Below are 17,067 nucleotides of genomic sequence, written 5' to 3' on the forward strand. Positions count from 1 at the left end.
GCACTCCTATGGACTGTAGCCTGCCAGGCTCCTCTGTCCATGAGATTATCCAGACAAGAACACTGGAGTGGGTTACTGTGCCCTCCTCCAGGGGAGCTTCCCAACCCAGGTATTGAATCCGTGTCTCTTTTGTCTCCTGCATTGGCAGGTGGATTATTTACCAGTAGCACCACCTGGGAAGCATACAGTGCCTGGAGAATCCCAGGAACGGGGGAGGCCGTCTATGGGGTCACACAGAGTCGGACACGACTGAAGTGACTTAGCAGCAGCAGCAGCGCCACCTGGGAAGCATACATTAGTGTTCGTGTGTTAATCCCAAACTTCTGATTCATCTCTCCACACCACATTTCCCGCTCTAGTAACCATAAGTTTGTTTAGCAATTTCTTTTTTTTTTTTTTTTTACAATTTATTTGTTTACTCAGCTGTCAGGATCTTCGTGACATCTTGCGGGATCTTTCCTTATGGCACAGCACTCTCTCTGTGGCGCATGGGTTCCAGAATGTGGGGGGTTCCAGAGCGCATGGGTTCCAGATCGGTGTTAGGTTAATGGGTTCCAGAGCATGGGGCAGGGGTTCCAGAGTGCGGAGGTTCCAGGGCGCGGGGTTCCAGAGCGCGGAGGTTCCAGGGCGCGGAGGTTCCAGGGCACGGGGTTCCAGAGTGCGGTGGTTCCAGGGCGCAGGGTTCCAGAGCGCAGCAGCTCAGCGGTTGCACCATGTGGGCTTACTTGTTCCTCGGCACATGGGATCTTCCTGGACCAAGATTGCCCCATGCTGCCTCCATTGCAAGGTGGATTCTCAACCCCTGAACCACCAGGGAAGCCCCAGCAATTTTCTATTTTAAGAACTCAAAGGAAAACACTTTGACGCCCTTGTCACTGTTATGGAAGAAGAAAAATCGACCATGTTAGAGCATCTCTCTAATCTGCACATTCCATGTAGAAACATAAGAATCTTTGAAAATGAAACATCCCCCAGTGCGTCCCTTGGAGCGGGTGTGTGTCACCGTCCCCCTCACTAGCTCAGTCATCGCGTCCGTCCACGAGAAGCTTTGCGGGTGTTTCCAGTCGCCTCCCACACCCTGGCCCTCCTGGGAGACCCACCCCTCCTGAAGGCATCCCGAACCTGCAGACAGAGCCATCACACAGCCTCGGGTTTACTTCTTGTGCCAGATACATCCTGGCTGTGGAAGTGGAAGTGGTCCACTGGCAAGAAACGGAGCAACCGCCCAGGGAGGGGCCGGAGCCCTCCTCCCCCCTCACCAGCAGCGCCCCCAGGCTGGGAGCGGGCGAGCCACATGTGGCCTGAGTTGCACACGGAGTCACATGCCCTCGGACCCTTTTCTGAGCCGCTCCACCCTGCCCCCCTTCTCGGCAGGGAAGGTGAGGGAGGTGTCCCAGCCTGCGATGTGCGTGCCTCCTGACCCCGGGGTTTGCTTCTAGGGGACTTTCCTACAGCACTGCTTTGACTGGAAAGAAGCAAGTGCATTCTTGCTGTCCCTTTGGCTTCTTTCTGTTTTCGTTTTCCAGTTTTACTTTTGGTCCTTAGCAATGGGTCTGCTTGACATGGTCTGTATTTTCTCAAACTTGCTGCCAGGGTCTCTGCCAGCCTCCGGCCAAAGAAGTTCTGCAGGATCACAAGACAGGATGTCAGTGTCCCGTCCTTGCCCAGCACTGGGGTCACACCCATTCTCTTGAACCCAAATCACATGCCTGCCGATTCCTGCTTATCTGCTCCCCACTGTACGACCTCAAGCAAGTTCCCACACCAGTCCACAACTCCAGTGTCTTGCCAGGTAGTAGTTTTTAGAAATAAAGACGAGCTCACTCATAGAGCCATTATGGGGATCAAATGAATTAATATATGTCAAACGCTTAGAACAGAAGGAGGGTGGTGGCTAGCCCCGCGTACGTGCTCCATGAGTGTTGCTGTTAGTATCATCCTACCGTTCTCGTTTGCCTGGATGACAGTTTCCTGTCATCTAAGGTGTTGGGCACATTAAGACATGGCTTGCCTACCTGCCCCTAGATACTCTAACAAAGACTCAAATGTAGAGTTCTGTTGTCTACCTGGTGTGAGCCCGGCAGTGTGCTATACATGCTTGTCATCCCCATTTCCCAGATTAGGAAACTGAGGCCTGGGAAGCTGACCTGACCTTCATTTGTACTTTTTTTTTTTTTTTTTTAGATTCCACATGTAAATGCTGCTAAGAGGCAGCATCAGGAACTGGGCTCCTACCTCTGTCTCCCTGGCTAAGGGGAAATTATGTTTTTTGTCCTAAAGTTCATCCCACAAGTAGTTTCCTTACCCCTGAGCAGGGTTCTTCAGCCTCTACATTATTTCTAATCTGGGCTGGACAGTTCGTTGCTATTTGCGGGGTTGGGGAAGGGCTGTCCTGTGCACTGTGGCATGTTTGTTATTTGCTTTTATTTATTTGACTACTCTGAATCTTAGTTGCAATACTTGGGATCTTTGTTGGCGCATGCGGGATCTAGTTCTCTGACCAGGGATTGAACCCCGGCGCCCTGCATTGGGAGCTTGGAGTCTCAGCTGCTGGACCACCAGGAAAGCCCTGTGTAGCTGATTGACACTCTTGTGTTAGTTTCAGGTACCCAGCAAAGTGAATCAGTTGTATATATATATATATATATACACATATATATAAAGGGGATACGTGGTTTTTAGATTTTTCCCGTATAGATCATTACAGAGTTTTGCGTAGACGTGAGCTGTGCTAAACAGCAGGTTCCTATTGGTTATCTAGTTTATATACAGTGGTGTGTGTATGTCACCCCAATCTCCCAGTTTATCCCACTTTCCTCCTTGGTAACCGTTAAGTTTTGTTTTCTACATTTGTGATTCTATCTCTGTTTTGTAAATAGATTCATTTGTACCACTTTTTTTAGGTTCCACATATAAACGGTACTGTCTGGTATTTGTCTTTCTCTGACTTATTTCACTCACGTATGATAATCTCAAGGTCCATCATATTGCTGCTTGTGTGCCTACGAAGTCACTTCAGTTGTGTCCAACTCTCTGCAACCCCATAGAGTGTGGCCCACCAGGCTCTTCTCTCCATGGGATTCTCCAGGCAAGGACACTGAAGTGGGTAGCCATTCCTTTCTCCAGGGGATCTTTCCAACCCAGGGACTGAACCCCCCTCTCTTACATCTCCTTCACTGGCAGGTGGATTCTTTACCACCTGCTACAAATAGCTGGAGAAGACTCTTGAGAGTCCCTTATACTGCAGGGAGATCCAACCAGTCCATTCTAAAGGAGATCAATCCTGGATGTTCATTGGAGGGACTGATGCTAAAGCTGAAACTGCAATACTTTGGCCACCTCATGCGACGAGTTGACTCACTGGAAAAGACTCTGATGCTGGGAAAGGTTGGGGGCGGGAGGAGAAGGGGACGACAGAGAATGAGATGGCTGGATGGCATCACCGACTCTGTGGACATGAGTTTGAGTGTACTCCGGGAGTTGGTGGTGGACAGGGAGGCCTGGCGTGCTGTGATTCATGGGGTCGAGGAGAGTCGGACACGACTGAGCGACTGAACTGAACTGAACTGAACAAATAGCATTATTTCGTTTTTTATGGCCGACTAATATTCCATTATATGCCACATCTTTATCTATTCTTCTATGGACTGCAAGGAGATCCAGCCAGTCCATTCTAAAGGAGATCAGTCCTGGGTGTTCATTGGAAGGACTGATGCTAAAGCTGAAACTCCAATACTTTGGCCACCTCATGTGACGAGTTGACTCACTGGAAAAGACTGATGCTGGGAGGGATTGGGGGCAGGAGGATTAGGGGACGACAGAGAATGAGATGGCTGGATGGCATCACCAACTCGATGGACATGAGTATGCGTGAACTCCGGGAGTTGGTAACGGACAGGGAGGCCTGGCATGCTGTGATTCATGGGGTCGCAAAGAGTCGGACATGACTGAGCGACTGAACTGAACTGATGGGCATTTAGGTTGCTTCCATTTCTTGGTTATCATGCAGAGTGCTTCTGTGAACACTGGGGCACACTGTGGGATGTTTGGTAGCATCCTTGGCCTGTAATCAATAAATGCCTGTTCATTTCAGTTCAGTTCAGTTGCTCAGTCGTGTCCGACTCTTTGCGACCCCATGAATCACAGCACGCCAGGCCTCCCTATCCACTATAGTTGCCCCCAATTATGACAGCCAGAATCTCTCCGGACCTTGCCAACTATCTCTTAGGGTGCAAAAATCCGTGTTAAGAGCCATTGTTCAATGTTTAAAAAGCTGGAGGGAAAAGTAGATGGATGGGGAGGTCTAGGTTGACCATCACTTCCTGAACACTGTGCCAGGCAAGTTGCAAACATACTCTCTCTTTCAAGAGCAGGAATTTTAGGATTGTCTGCAATGTCCAAGAGGACACTAGGGTGCAGAGAAAGAAAGAAAACCCTCTGGTCACTAAATTAATCAGCGGCAGAGGAGGGATCCCAGCCAGGTGGTTCTGGCAGCAAAGCCCATGACCTTCCCATCACTTCCTCACAGGGTTTTCTGCAGGTTCAGGGCATTTTAGTTCTTTTTAGGAAACAAGAAAACCCAGATGATGAGGATTGAATTGATTTCCAAGTTATTTTGAAACCACTAATATGAGTGTATACCTGTAAAATAACAACAAAATATAACAAAAACAACACTTCTTTGCAGCAAATGGTGACCCAGTAAGTACAGTGTTACTTTGTTGCAAAAAAGCGGTTGGCTACATTCTGGTGTCTTTACCCTTGAACTTACTCAGAACTGGGAAGAGTGGCAAAAATTTCCACGTGGCAAAATGTCCTCTTTTAAAACTATTCCCCCAAAGTATCCTCCCTCATTACTTTTCTGTAAGGCTGGCATCAGTGCGATTTTCAAATATATTTATCTGATATAAGCAAAGAATTGTATATCTAAGATGATATACATTTTAATGCTCTTGTTTTAATTCACCTTGGGTGTAAGAAGTTTGAGCAGATAATAGAATGTCATTTATTAGTGCAATAATTGCTTTTTAAGAATTATGAGAATCCTGATTGGAAGTAGATTATGAGACTGAATCATTTGGTGTGGAGATTAACTCTTCAGGGACCTTCCTACTGCGATGCAATTAGCTTCATCTGTACTTGACTCCAGAGCCTGGGTCTAGCATTTGTTGCGTTAACGCCTTCCATTGCTGATCCCTCTCTGTTCACATCATTAATACGTAGTTAGATGTGTCGGGCCGTTAAGTGATTTTAAGAGAGAATTTATTTGAACCTGTCACAAGCTATCTTAGTCTGTCCTAGAAAATAGTGATCTAAAGCATCGTCTGTTACAAACGTCACCTAAAACAACCTAGGAGATAATTTTAGACTATGTTCCTTGAAGCAAGAAAGCATATTATAAAAATGAAATGTAGGTGTTGAATGTGTCATCGTCCCTTAGGAAAATATGACAGCACTTCCCATGGTAAAAGTCAGTCCCAGGAATAATTTCTGCTGCTGGCCAAGAGCCCAGGCAGGTGTAGCTGCAGCACAGGACGATCAGTGGATCCTCAGCGCTCTCTTGATAAGACCTAAACTATCTCGTCAAATTTAACCATGTCTTGATTCATGTCAGTGTTTGGAAAATGATAACCATCAATTAAAAGAAAGGGAGGTACGCAACCCTGCAGCTCTCCAATGCCAGTAAATAGGCCCCAGCGGACCACACCTAGTGCTGCTCCTAACAAAGGAAGGAGATTAAAGCTGTGGGTCTGAGTGAAACAGGAGTAACGTGGAGACTTCCCTCGGGGTCAAGTGGTTAAGACCTCGCCTTCCAGTGCAGGGCCTGTGGGTTCCATTTCTGCTCCGCGAGCTAAGATCCCACGTGCCTCCTGGTCAAAAACACCAAAACATAAAAGCAATATTGTAATAAATTCAATAGACTTTAGACATGGTCCACATTAAAAAAAAAATCTTAAAAAAAGAGTATCCATTCAGCCAGTTAAGTCTCTTGTAAAACTAACAGCCTTGTGTTTCAATTTCTGGGGTGCTAAGGCGCCGACTTCGGGGGCTCTCCCCTCCCTTCCCCGGGGGGCTGGAGGCGGAGTCAATGCGGTTCTGCCTTAGTTACACTTAGGTAGCCCTGGGCACTTAGTACGTCGTGCTCAGTAAATGGTAGGTGCTCTTAGTTCAGCCCTCCAACTCTGACCCCCCTCAGCCAACTAAAACCCACTGCCAAAATTCCGTGGGAGAAGATGCAGACTTCTGGTGAGCATAAACACACTGGCAGCCTGGAGATCTGAATAATGTACTAACTGCCCAAGGAGGGAGGGTTCGGGGCGGACCTGAGCAAAGGGGAAGCCGGCACAGCCCCGGTGCCAAATTGACTCAGCAGATTGTTTGGGATTCCGCAGAGGTTAGGACAGTAACAAGGCATTTTCATGTCCGGGTGTCTCCGATGTTGCTGCTGGGCCTGGGAATTATCTGGGGCTTTTGTTAACATGCCTGTCTGGATTCGGCAGGCACTTCTGGGGCGGGGCTGGCGGGGCGCGCGGGAGTCTAGCCTTCCACCGGGCTCCCAGGTGGTGCCGGGGCTGGGGCCGCAGCTTGGAAGGCCAGCCTTTCTTTAAGGGCTTGAAAATCAAAGCCCTCCCCGCCGCCCTGGTCCCCTGCCTGTGCTCAGCACCTGTTGCCCGCGCGCTGAGAATAGCAGGGCTTCTCAGAGCGCCAGCCCCAGCCCTGGGCCAGCATCCCGGGCGACCCGGGCAAGCACACACTCCTTCAGGGTCACGGGCAGGTTACTGAGTCAAAACTGCCGGAGCCCGCCCCGACGTCCCCCGCTACCTCCCCTCCCCTTCCCCAGACCCGGGACTGATCTCGGAGCTGCTTAGGGATAACAAAGCTAGCAGCGGAGCGAGGCAAGACCGTTCCAAACCCGAGTTTTTCTTCTTTGGCAATCACCTAATTTTCAAAATGCGATTCACAGATTTGCAAAATCCCCCGAGTGTGGAAACAAACCGCTTTTCCTGAAAGATGATTAAAAGCAGACCCCGCCCCCACCCCCACTGGAAAATTAAATGAGCGGCCGCACCGAGGGCCCCCGCGCTCACGCGTAAAGAATATTTTAATAGAAGGGCCGCGTGCGCGCGCGCGCATGCGTACGCGCCCGCAGCGCAGAATCTGGTTCTAATTACTTGTACTTTGGTTGAACTTTGGCGTTTCCTTTGACTTTCTCCCTAATGTATGTGAGCTGTGGGCCTTGCGATCCTGCAGTGCATCCGCAGAGAAAGGAGGGGGAAAATCCAGACCGGCTCTCTTCGGTGCCAACAAAAATGAAACCCAACTGAATGTTTTGACCAAATGCAACACTTTGCGCTTCTCCCTTAATTAGCTGAAATGACTCCCTCCCGCCGGGTCCCGGAGCTCGGAGCTCGAAATTCCCCGGGGGCCATGCAGGAAATGCCTTTTGCTTTACAACTCCTTTCTTTTTCTTTTAAGGCTCGACTGCCCAGAGAGTGTATTAAAATGCTGTCTTAATCATCGAAGATTCTAGTAAAAAAGGCAAGACTTTCATAACGTGGGATGCCTGCCCCGCCCGCGTCTAATCAGGCCCAACATAAAATCCTGAAGTCTGTCAACATGGCTTAGCCAGCTGTAAATTAATTCTCACAAAGGAAAAAAAACGTCAACAACAAAGAAAAACAGTATACTGTGCCTTCTCTTAAAAATGTTATCTGCTACTTAATCTAACCTTTAGAAGAATGCCAGGCATGTTAGGAATTGTGAAGGGAGCTATTGTTAGACGCTTTCTGTGTGTTTAAATGACACTCAGGTGTGTTGTAACAACATTTATACTGTGTTTTCTCAGGTAAGTTAAGTTATAAGCACCAAGTCCTCTTAACATGCAATAGTATTATTATTTTGCTTTTTTTTGGAGTGAATTAAACCTCCAGAGTTGTGACAGTGTTTAAGAAAGCTGTGAGACTTGGGAGTGCTGGTATTCTGCTTTTGTGCAGTATCTGGTAGGTGAAGACTTTGTTTAGTTTGTTTTTGTTTTGTTTGCAAACAGCGTCAGAGTTTAGAGTCCTTCAGAGCTGTGCTTCTCACAGTGCCAACTTAAGCCCCTTGCCAGTCCTGGAAGAATGGGGCAGAGAGAGCAGATGTTTAGAAATTTGTCCAGCAATTTGACAGAGTAATTTTATGTCTAGAAAAAAATCGGGTTTTTTCCTCTTTTTAATTTGCAGTTGGGGCTTCCCTGGTGGTTCAGAGGTTAAAGCATCTGCCTCCAATGCGGGAGACCCGGGTTCAATCCCTGGGTCGGGAAGATCCCCTGGAGAAGGAAACGGTAACCCACTCCAGTATTCTTGCCTGGAGAATCCCATGGACGGAGAAGCCTGGTAGGCTACAGTCCACGGGGTCGCAAAGAGTCGGACACGACTGAGCGACGGAACGGAACGGAATTTGCAGTTGTGTTTTGAGCATCTTTTCTGAAATTCCTTTTTTCCTTGAGATTTCATTTTGTATCTTTTCCCCCCTCGAGATTTGCTTTTATTACTATCAATCTATAATGAAAAAAAAAAAAAAAAGAAATGGTCCTTTACCATAGATAGTCTGAAAATCACTCATTTAAAGCAAAAGCCTTCCTCACTCCCCCCAGAAGTCTGCCTCTGATCATGGTCGGGACACACCTGGAGGAGAGTTAGTATGAAGGCAGTCAAGACTTGTGACGGCTTTTCTGCAAGGATGGTGCTTCTAGCTTTGTTTGCCCGAGTGACAGCCTCCGCTGTGTAGCGGGAATGGAGAGGTTTAGAATAGGGACTAGAAGCTTCTGTCAGTGCAGGTGTGGACTGGCTGTCTCCTTTGGCAGCCTGGAGAAGGCCCCTGAGCTCCTGTGGTGCTGACTCTGCTCTGGGCAGGGACCTGTGGAGCCAAATGTCCACCTCGCCTGATCACAGAAGTTCCTGCCTTGGCGGTTCCCTGACAGCCGGTCTGGTGTGCAGTTTGGATGCTGCCCTGGAGGCTGCTGTTGTCGGGGAGGCAGCCACCGGCCAAAACCGAGCAGGACAATAGGTAAGCAGGGAAATAAAGAAAAAGCATGTCCGGATGAGTCCTCAAAGGCTGCTTTTCCCCAAACTGAAATCCCCACAGGATGGCTGGAGTGCCGTTGTTTTATTGAATGACACCAGCCTCTTTTCCCCCCGGGAAGTCTAAAAACTGCATTCTTTGGCCTGCCTGACATCGCTGAATGAGCTAATACAGGACACGTTGTCTGCTGAGCCTGCAGAGTTTTTGAGCAAAAATTTTATCATTCCATAGACTGTGCTTGCCTGGAATAAGGAACAGAATGTTTGAGGCCTCTCAAGGGCATTTGATGAATCTAACTCTCATTTAAAGGGACTAATAGATTATTGATTTAAGCAGGATGACAGGGAGCAGATCAATGGCCAGGCACTCTGTAGCTGTCTTAAACACCAGAGCTGAAGGGAGCCGTGGGCTGCCCACCCGGCTTGTTCCCTGCTGTCTTCATTGGGGTGGAAATAGAGGGGGAACACGGGGGAAGAGGATCTCTAATAAAACTTGGCCAGAGTTATGTTTTTGCTGTGTTACCGAAAAAGCCAGAGGTTGCCTTGAAGTTCAAATCCACTTTTATATTGATGCCATATCCTCGTTGTAATTCTAGAGCTTGTTTGGCTTGTTTGCTTAAAGCCAGCTTTGGCAGTCTGACAGCACCACTGAGATTTTTCTTTTTTTGCTTTGCGTTGTTCTCAGCTTCGGGGGCCACATGGAAGAAGTGAGACTAGTGATTATCCAGTTTGAGGTGACTGTATACAGTCAGTTAATTCTTTACCAAAGATCATTTTACCAAATGATCACTTTACCAAAATTTTTTCCAAAGATCACTGTTTCTTGTGTCATATAAGTCTTTACTGTTTATGTTTGTGTGGGATGCACACATGGCATTTGTAGGATTCACATTGCAAACCGCAGCAGAATCCATTCATTCTTCAAAACAGCCTGGTCACCTCCTCTGGGAAGACTCCCATGATTTTTCTGAGCTGAATAAGGTTTATATGGCCCTCTCTGATACGTAATTTATCCATGGTTCCCAAACTGCTGCAATTTGGATTCACCTGGGAATATTTTTTAAAAAGCGCTGATGCCTGGCTCCCACTTTCAAGCATTCTGGCATAATCGGTCATAGATAAAGCCTAAGCATTAGGAAGTTTTAAAGCTCCCCAGGTAGTTCTAATATACAGCCAAGTTTGAGAACCACTGTATTATATTTCTAATTGTTAGTTTACTCTATATTGGGCCAAACTTGTCAGGGCTAAGGGATTACACCATGTACTGTCCGTAGCATATAACATATGCTTGGCATGTTACAGCCGCTCGGGGAATTAAACAATTAAACACATGAGCATCCATTGTACAAATATGGGAAAGTTCATAGCACTGCTGGTGAAATCACCACAGCCTTAGGAGAAGTCCACAGCATTCACTATTGATTGCTTCCAAATAGAACATTTTCATCTGTACAACTTTTCAGAAAAAGTCTTCTGATTCAGTCTTTGGTTATAAGTGACTCTCCTCCACTAGAAAGGCTTTTAGTGACCTTTTATAAAATGTCTTAGGATTTGGAGGCCTCTCCTCATTCAGGTGCTTTGCCAGAGTTGCTTGGGATTAGATTGCCTGCAGTTCTGTTTCCTCCCTTTGGGAGGGAGGGATGCTGGACTCTCTCAACACATGAATTCAAAGAGGCGTATTTATGGAAATTACACCCACTTCTAAAATTTAGGAGGCAGCTCTGACAGCTGAGTCCAGCCCTAACAGAACTCTATTTACAGCTTTGCTAATCGAGCCAGATTAGCTGTTCTACGTGAGCCAGTGGGATATTGAAATACACTCTACCCACACTGCACGCAACTCGGGATCGACCGTCGTGGTGATGACCTAGCTTGCTCCCTTGAGGGGAACTAAAGACAGACAAATAAAACCAATCAGAAAGTTCTGGGAGGCATTTAGGGGCAGACTCACTCACGTTGATGTCCAGGAGTGTAAGCTGACACAGCCCCTCTAGAAATAACAAAATAACCATACCTTTCAAATTAATGATTCTACTTCCCAGAATTTATCCTAAGGACACAGTTGGAGATGTGCTGAGATTAGCTACAAAGATAGTCATCATGATGGAATGTTTTGTGGGAAAGAATATTTATTGACAAGGAAACAAACTCATGACACAGTAAATTAAACAAAGTTGCAAACAATTTACAGTGTAATTCCACTTTTATTTTTTTGCCTGGAGAAGGAAACGGTAACCCACTCCAGTATTCTTGCCTGGAGAATCCCATGGACGGAGAAGCCTGGTAGGCTACAGTCCACGGGGTCGCAAAGAGTCGGACACGACTGAGCGACTGAACGGAACGGAACGGAACGGAAAATAAACAAAAAACATTTACATTCACGGTAAAATGTTTTGAAGGACAGATGCTGAGATAACAGTAATTTTCTCCGAGTGAAAGGATTGTAGGTAATTCTGTATGGGTTTGTTTTCTTAGTTTTTTTTTTTTTCAGGGCTCCAGAAGCTTTTAATTTTTTAACTTCTCTGAAATCAGGCTGTGTCTCACAAGCCCTCATGGATCATAATTTAATTGGCAGTACTCTGTCTTTCTTAAATGATAATGTAGAATAACCATGCATTTTATAGTCAGTGGTGACTCAGGATCAGTGACAGCCAGTAATAGCAATAGTAACAGTGGCAGTAGCAGTATCTTGGGTTTTCTAAAAATTGAAACATAGCTCGAGTCCAGTATTGTATGAGTTACAGATGTGCACTATGGTGATTCACAGTTTAAACACAGCTGATGTCCAGTATTGTATGAGTTACAGATGCACACTGCGGTGATTCACAGTTTAAAGTCTGTGCTCCGTTTATCGCTGTAAAACATCGGCTCCACTCCCCCTGCTGCGTCCTCGTCGTGGTGGTTTAGCCCTTGTTGTTCAGTTGCTAAGACGCGTGCGATTCTCTGGGACCCCATGGCCTGTACCCCTCCAGACGCCCCTGTCCATGGGATTTCCCAGGCAAGAATCCGGGAGTGGGTTGCCATTTCCTTCTCCAGGGGATCTTTCCCCATCCTGAGATCGAACCTGCGTCTCCTGCGTTGTAGGTTGATTCTTTACCATCTGAGCCACCAGGGAAGCTCCTTGTATCCTTGCAGCTTATTTTGTATTGTTTCCCTAGATTTTTAGCAAACGCTGGTGTATCATTTGGTACTGTTTTCTTGTTGATGCTTGACTCACTTGCTTTCGATGAAGCTGATTAGCTTAGTGTGAAGCATCCTTCTGTATCTGTAGCTTGATAGCTGGTCTGATGAGCTTTTGTGACATGTTAAAGGCTGACCTTCCTGTGCAACTCGTGCTACGATTGTGCCAAGCTACCCAGGAAAGACTATACTAGATTTATCTACTAGGCCTGCGCAGCTCTAATGAATTCATTCCAAGATTCTTCTGAATTATGAAAATACTATAATTATAGTTGATTCTCTTCCAAAGGGATAATTAATTACTTTTAAAGGAAGCAAATGAGTTTTTGAAAGCTATTTGGTTTCTAATTTTACCATTTAACAACTTAGAGGGGCATTTGGGGCTTGGAATGAAGATAAAGAAGGAAAATTGGAAAAGCTCATGTATTAAATCATTGAATATTTATCGATTACCCAACTATGATGTGCCAGAATCTCTTCTAGGCCTGGAGCAGAGTTATAAACATTTCATCTAAGTTCATTGGTTTCCCCAGACCCATACTTGTGGGGTTGCACAGGCAGGATATAAGATGGTGTGCACAGACATTCTAAATTTAGATGCTACTTGGGTTTTCTAGAAAGTAAAATGGAATACACTGACCAGGAGTGGGAAGGGGCCTCGTATTTAGGAAAGCCTCCTGTGAGGAGATGTGGGGGAGAAGACGCACGAGACACATGAAGTTCTCGGAATTACCAGATACAGAGAGCTCTTAGTGTGACACCCGTAAAGCTGACACCAGGGCTTGGCCTGCTCAAGGGATGGAACAGAAACCGAGTGCTTGGAGGTCCGTCAAGGAGGACAGTCATTGCATCCAGTGTCATCACTAAGGCTCCACATCAGGAAGAGCCTTACCGAACACCTAGCAAGGAGTTTGCTGGCCTCAGTGACTGCTCGAGGGCTTTGGGCAGGCTAGGGAGAGGGTTGGTTTTAACTCTGCAGCAGCTGTCTGACTGTGTGTTTGCAGAATGGACCCGGGGCCTAGAAGAGAGCGGACCGGGAGGCCAGTGCAGGGGCTTCTGCAGCAGCTGAGGTGGGAGATGTTCTTGATCGCTAGGCTAGCCTGGCAGCAGGATCCCGGACGGGAATGGGTGAGCAGTGCGTGTAGGGAGGAGAGCTGACTTGACTTGCTGAAAGTTGGGCTACAAGACGATCTAGTCAGTAGAATCGCTGGTCCTGGAGATGACGAACAGTGAAACAACTGGGAGTTTAATACTCTGAGAAATACACTGAATATTGTGAAGTGGTTGGACCTTGGAAGATTCTGGAACGTTATTTGACCACTTTCAGTCACTCTTTCCTACTTCCATCATCCTTTATGAGCAGTTTTGCCTGTAATAGAAATAGAGCCACGTCTTTCTTTGATTTGGAGCATAAATCTGGGGGGTGGAGATGGGAGAATCCTGGGGGTTGAAGTTCTGTAAGTTTGTATTCCTCATGGGTTTGGGATGGTGAGATAATGAGATGGGGGTCCCCTGTTGGTAAATCTACAACAAAGAGCAGCAGCAGTCTGAGCCGTTATTATTGCAGTGCCTTGCTCTTCAAGCATTACTTGTCGTTCCGTCACCCAGCGGTTTGGTTCAGATGCAAATCTGACTCCGCAGTGGCTCAGGGGTCAAGAATCCACCTGCCAGTGCAGGAGACAGGAGATACAGGTTCGCTCCCTGGGCTGAGAAGATCCCCTGGAGGAGGAAATGGCGACCCACTCCCGTATTCTTGCCTGGGAGATCCCATGGACAGAGTTGCCTGGCGGGCTGCAGTCCAGCATGGCTGAGCACACGCTGACTCCATGGACTTGAGCTGGACCCTGATGACCACGCTTTCTAATCGTCTCTGATGTGATGCTGATCTGCTGGTCCAAGGGGTACCCTGAATAGCAAAGATCTCGCCCCCATTGCTGTTCGTGATGCTCGGCTCTGGCCCCACGCTGAAGACCCTCCCCATTGTTGGATGGCTGTCTGGGGCATTTTCTTCCTTTGCCCTAAGGAGACTTACTTTTGGTTACGTTACTGCAGGGTCAAGCAGGTCATTTCTGAGACTCTTAAATAAACTGAAAACTGGCGGAACAGGAATTGAAAGAGCCCTGGGTGTGCGGTGTGAGCATCTGACTTTGTGTCCTGGCTCCACCACGACCCTGTTGATTTTGGATGAGTCACTGCGCTCCTCTGAGTTTCTGTTTCTTTTGAGGATAAAACAGTGATAACATGACCTCCCTCTCGGTGTGGAAGCATTCTGCCAATGAGAGAGACATGCAGGATTGCTTTGTAAACTGCAAAGACCCACGTTAGAGGTAGATTCCCCCTGCAGTGTCCACCCTGACTGCTGGCCCTGTGGGCCTGTCCTGGCGATGTTGCAGCTGAACTGGGGGCGGAGGCCTGTGAACCCGCTGGGGAAACAGTCATGAACTGAAATGTGTCTTCTCCCTTTTCTCCCCTCCGCATCTCCACCACAGCGATTGAGACCCAGAGCACCAGCTCCGAGGAACTGGTCCCAAGCCCCCCGTCCCCGCTTCCACCGCCCCGCGTGTACAAGCCCTGCTTCGTCTGCCAGGACAAGTCGTCCGGCTACCACTATGGGGTCAGCGCCTGCGAGGGGTGTAAGGTGAGTGCCAGCTCCAGGTCTGGGGCGCCTTGACATCTGGCCCGGCCTGTCCAGTCGGTTTGGTGGTCTGAGCTGTGTTTGATGGTTTCATTTCTTCCTTATATAGCTCATTAGTTAAAAATGCAGAAACTTCTCCAGATGACTGATGGAAGCCAAATGTTCCAGGGCCCTTAAAATAACCCGTGGCAGTTCTTTTCAGGTAACAAGAGCCTTTTGAAGGCGTCCTGAAAAGCATCACCCTATTTCTCTTTAGAACACGCCGTCTGGTGTCTTTGTAGTTTTATTTTATTTTTAAATATGACTGACAGTCCCCTGAATCAACTTGCAGAGAATCCAAGGTTGAAATTGGGATTTATCTTCTGGCTGTTTCCTCAGCCCTGTGGCCTTTGAATTACAGTTTGATTTTCAGCCTGTAGGGACTTGCTACTGTGTGTGTGTCATAAATTCAGGGGAGCTGGATTTAAAATCCCAGCCTACGGAGTCGTGGAGGCTGAACATGTGTCAGAGACTCTGTGGCTGCTTTGAATCAGACTAGAGAGTCGTAATCGAGTCCAACAGGCTTAATTGAGTGAAAGAGCTTCTTGCTTTTTTTTAAAGAGAGAGAAGAAACAAAGAATGGCTTCACAGGCAGATCCAGCTCACCCACAGACAGCCTTTCAAAGGCTTTGTGTCTGTCCTGAAGCCCTTCGCTAGATACACGGCCTCATTTCTGTTCTCGCTGGTGGCAGTTCAGGTGTGTTTAATGTGGAAAGCTACAGCCCCCCACTCCCCACCCCGCAGCACCCCCAGATGCTCCAGGGCATTTTGTCTTTGGCTGATGAGAGTGGGTACTTACTGTGTGCTCGGGGTCTGTGACCAACCATCCTGAAATGGCGTGACTTGAGACCACAGACTTTTCTTTGGTTTGCAACTCGTGGGCCAGTGCTCTCGGCCAAGTTCCTCTGGGGGGTACGCGTGGTCCTGGCCATGCTCCACATGGACTGGTTAGCCAGCCGGCTCTGCTTCTAAGGGTACTGTCCGTTGGGGGGTGAGGGCCTCTCTTCCCGATGGGCTGGTCCCGGGTATTCCCATGGGCAGGGTTCCAGAAAAGGGCACCAGGCCACTCAAGGCCTCCGGAGGCCCAGAGGTGGCAGGCTCTGGCTCCTGACACGTTCCGGTGTTGGCCAGAGCAGGTCAGAAGCCCAGCCTCTTAACCCAAGAGGTGGGAACATAAACTCAACCTCTCAGCCCAAGGAGCGGCGGAGACAGAAGATGAGAGGCGGGAGCACAGAGGAAGGGCCGATGGGGTCTTTGTGCTTTGTGCCTGCCACACTGCGTGTCTGCTGGCCTGGAGACACGTGGTGGGGGACCTGGGGCCCTCGCCTCAGCTGTGACTCTCCCACAGCTGGCCGCCGGAAGAGCCACGTGAGCAGACACCCAAGCATCAGTCACCAAAGAGATTCGGTGACTTTTCCTTCCTTCTTAACTCATTTGAATAAGCATGTATTCATTTACAGGGTGAGGCCCGCTTGGGAAAATTCATTACAGCCCGAGGGACATCTCTTTCTCTGGGATCATGTTGGCGTGAAACGAAGGCCACTTCCTCCAGTGGCCTTAGATAGGGTAGGCAAGGCAGTGAGCATGGCGGCCAGCTGGCAGCTGGGTGGAAAGTGAAGCTTTTATGCCCTCGGAGTACTGCTCAATATCGGTAACCCCTCGCTGAACCTCCTGAAATTTACCCTGAGATTTGGGAAGGGTTCAGAGAACCCCAGTTCCTTCTGTCCATGTGTTGTGCAATGCATAAATACATCATTTTTCCAGTGCTCATTTGAAAGTTAAATGAAAGGACACTCCTTTATTTCAAAAAACTTTGTCATCTTAGGTCCAGAAACCTTCATGAGGGCTGTTGTGGCTCCACTCACCTGCTCCCTTTCTGCCCTGGGAAAAGAAATGAGCCAGCGTGTCTGCTTGTGCCAGATCCCAGGCCCTGCCCACGTGTTAAGCTGTTTCACAGTCTCTGAAGGACAAGCTGTTTTAATCAGCTCTTAGTCAGCGAGTTCTCTGACCTCCTGCACAGGATTCTGACTCTTTTTAGGAAAAACCCCAACAAAAACAAGACCTGGATCAGTACAAGCAACTTTGATGAACTTGGGAAAGCTGTTCAGAGTCCTGCTGGGGTGTATCTTTTCAGTAAAGAACAGGAAGCCC

General features: G+C 47.9%; 1 protein-coding gene across 3 annotated transcripts in view; it reads left to right on the forward strand.

Annotated features, from left to right (window-relative positions):
• Positions 1 to 17,067, forward strand: part of RARB (retinoic acid receptor beta) — a 189,713-nt gene that overhangs the window by 21,720 nt on the left and 150,926 nt on the right. For 2 of the 3 annotated variants that reach the window (XM_055416736.2, XM_055416738.2), the window contains exon 2: positions 14,732 to 14,880. In XM_055416736.2, the coding sequence (XP_055272711.1) occupies positions 14,732 to 14,880 (149 nt within the window). Of the gene's footprint in view, positions 1 to 14,375; positions 14,570 to 14,731; positions 14,881 to 17,067 lie in introns of those variants that run through there. The other variant, XM_088832683.1, reaches the window with a different exon arrangement.

Source organism: Moschus berezovskii, chromosome 26, assembly GCF_049115385.1.
Source record: "Moschus berezovskii isolate FMDL1 chromosome 26, NW_MosBer_1.0, whole genome shotgun sequence".
NCBI classification, from domain to species: domain Eukaryota; kingdom Metazoa; phylum Chordata; class Mammalia; order Artiodactyla; family Moschidae; genus Moschus; species Moschus berezovskii.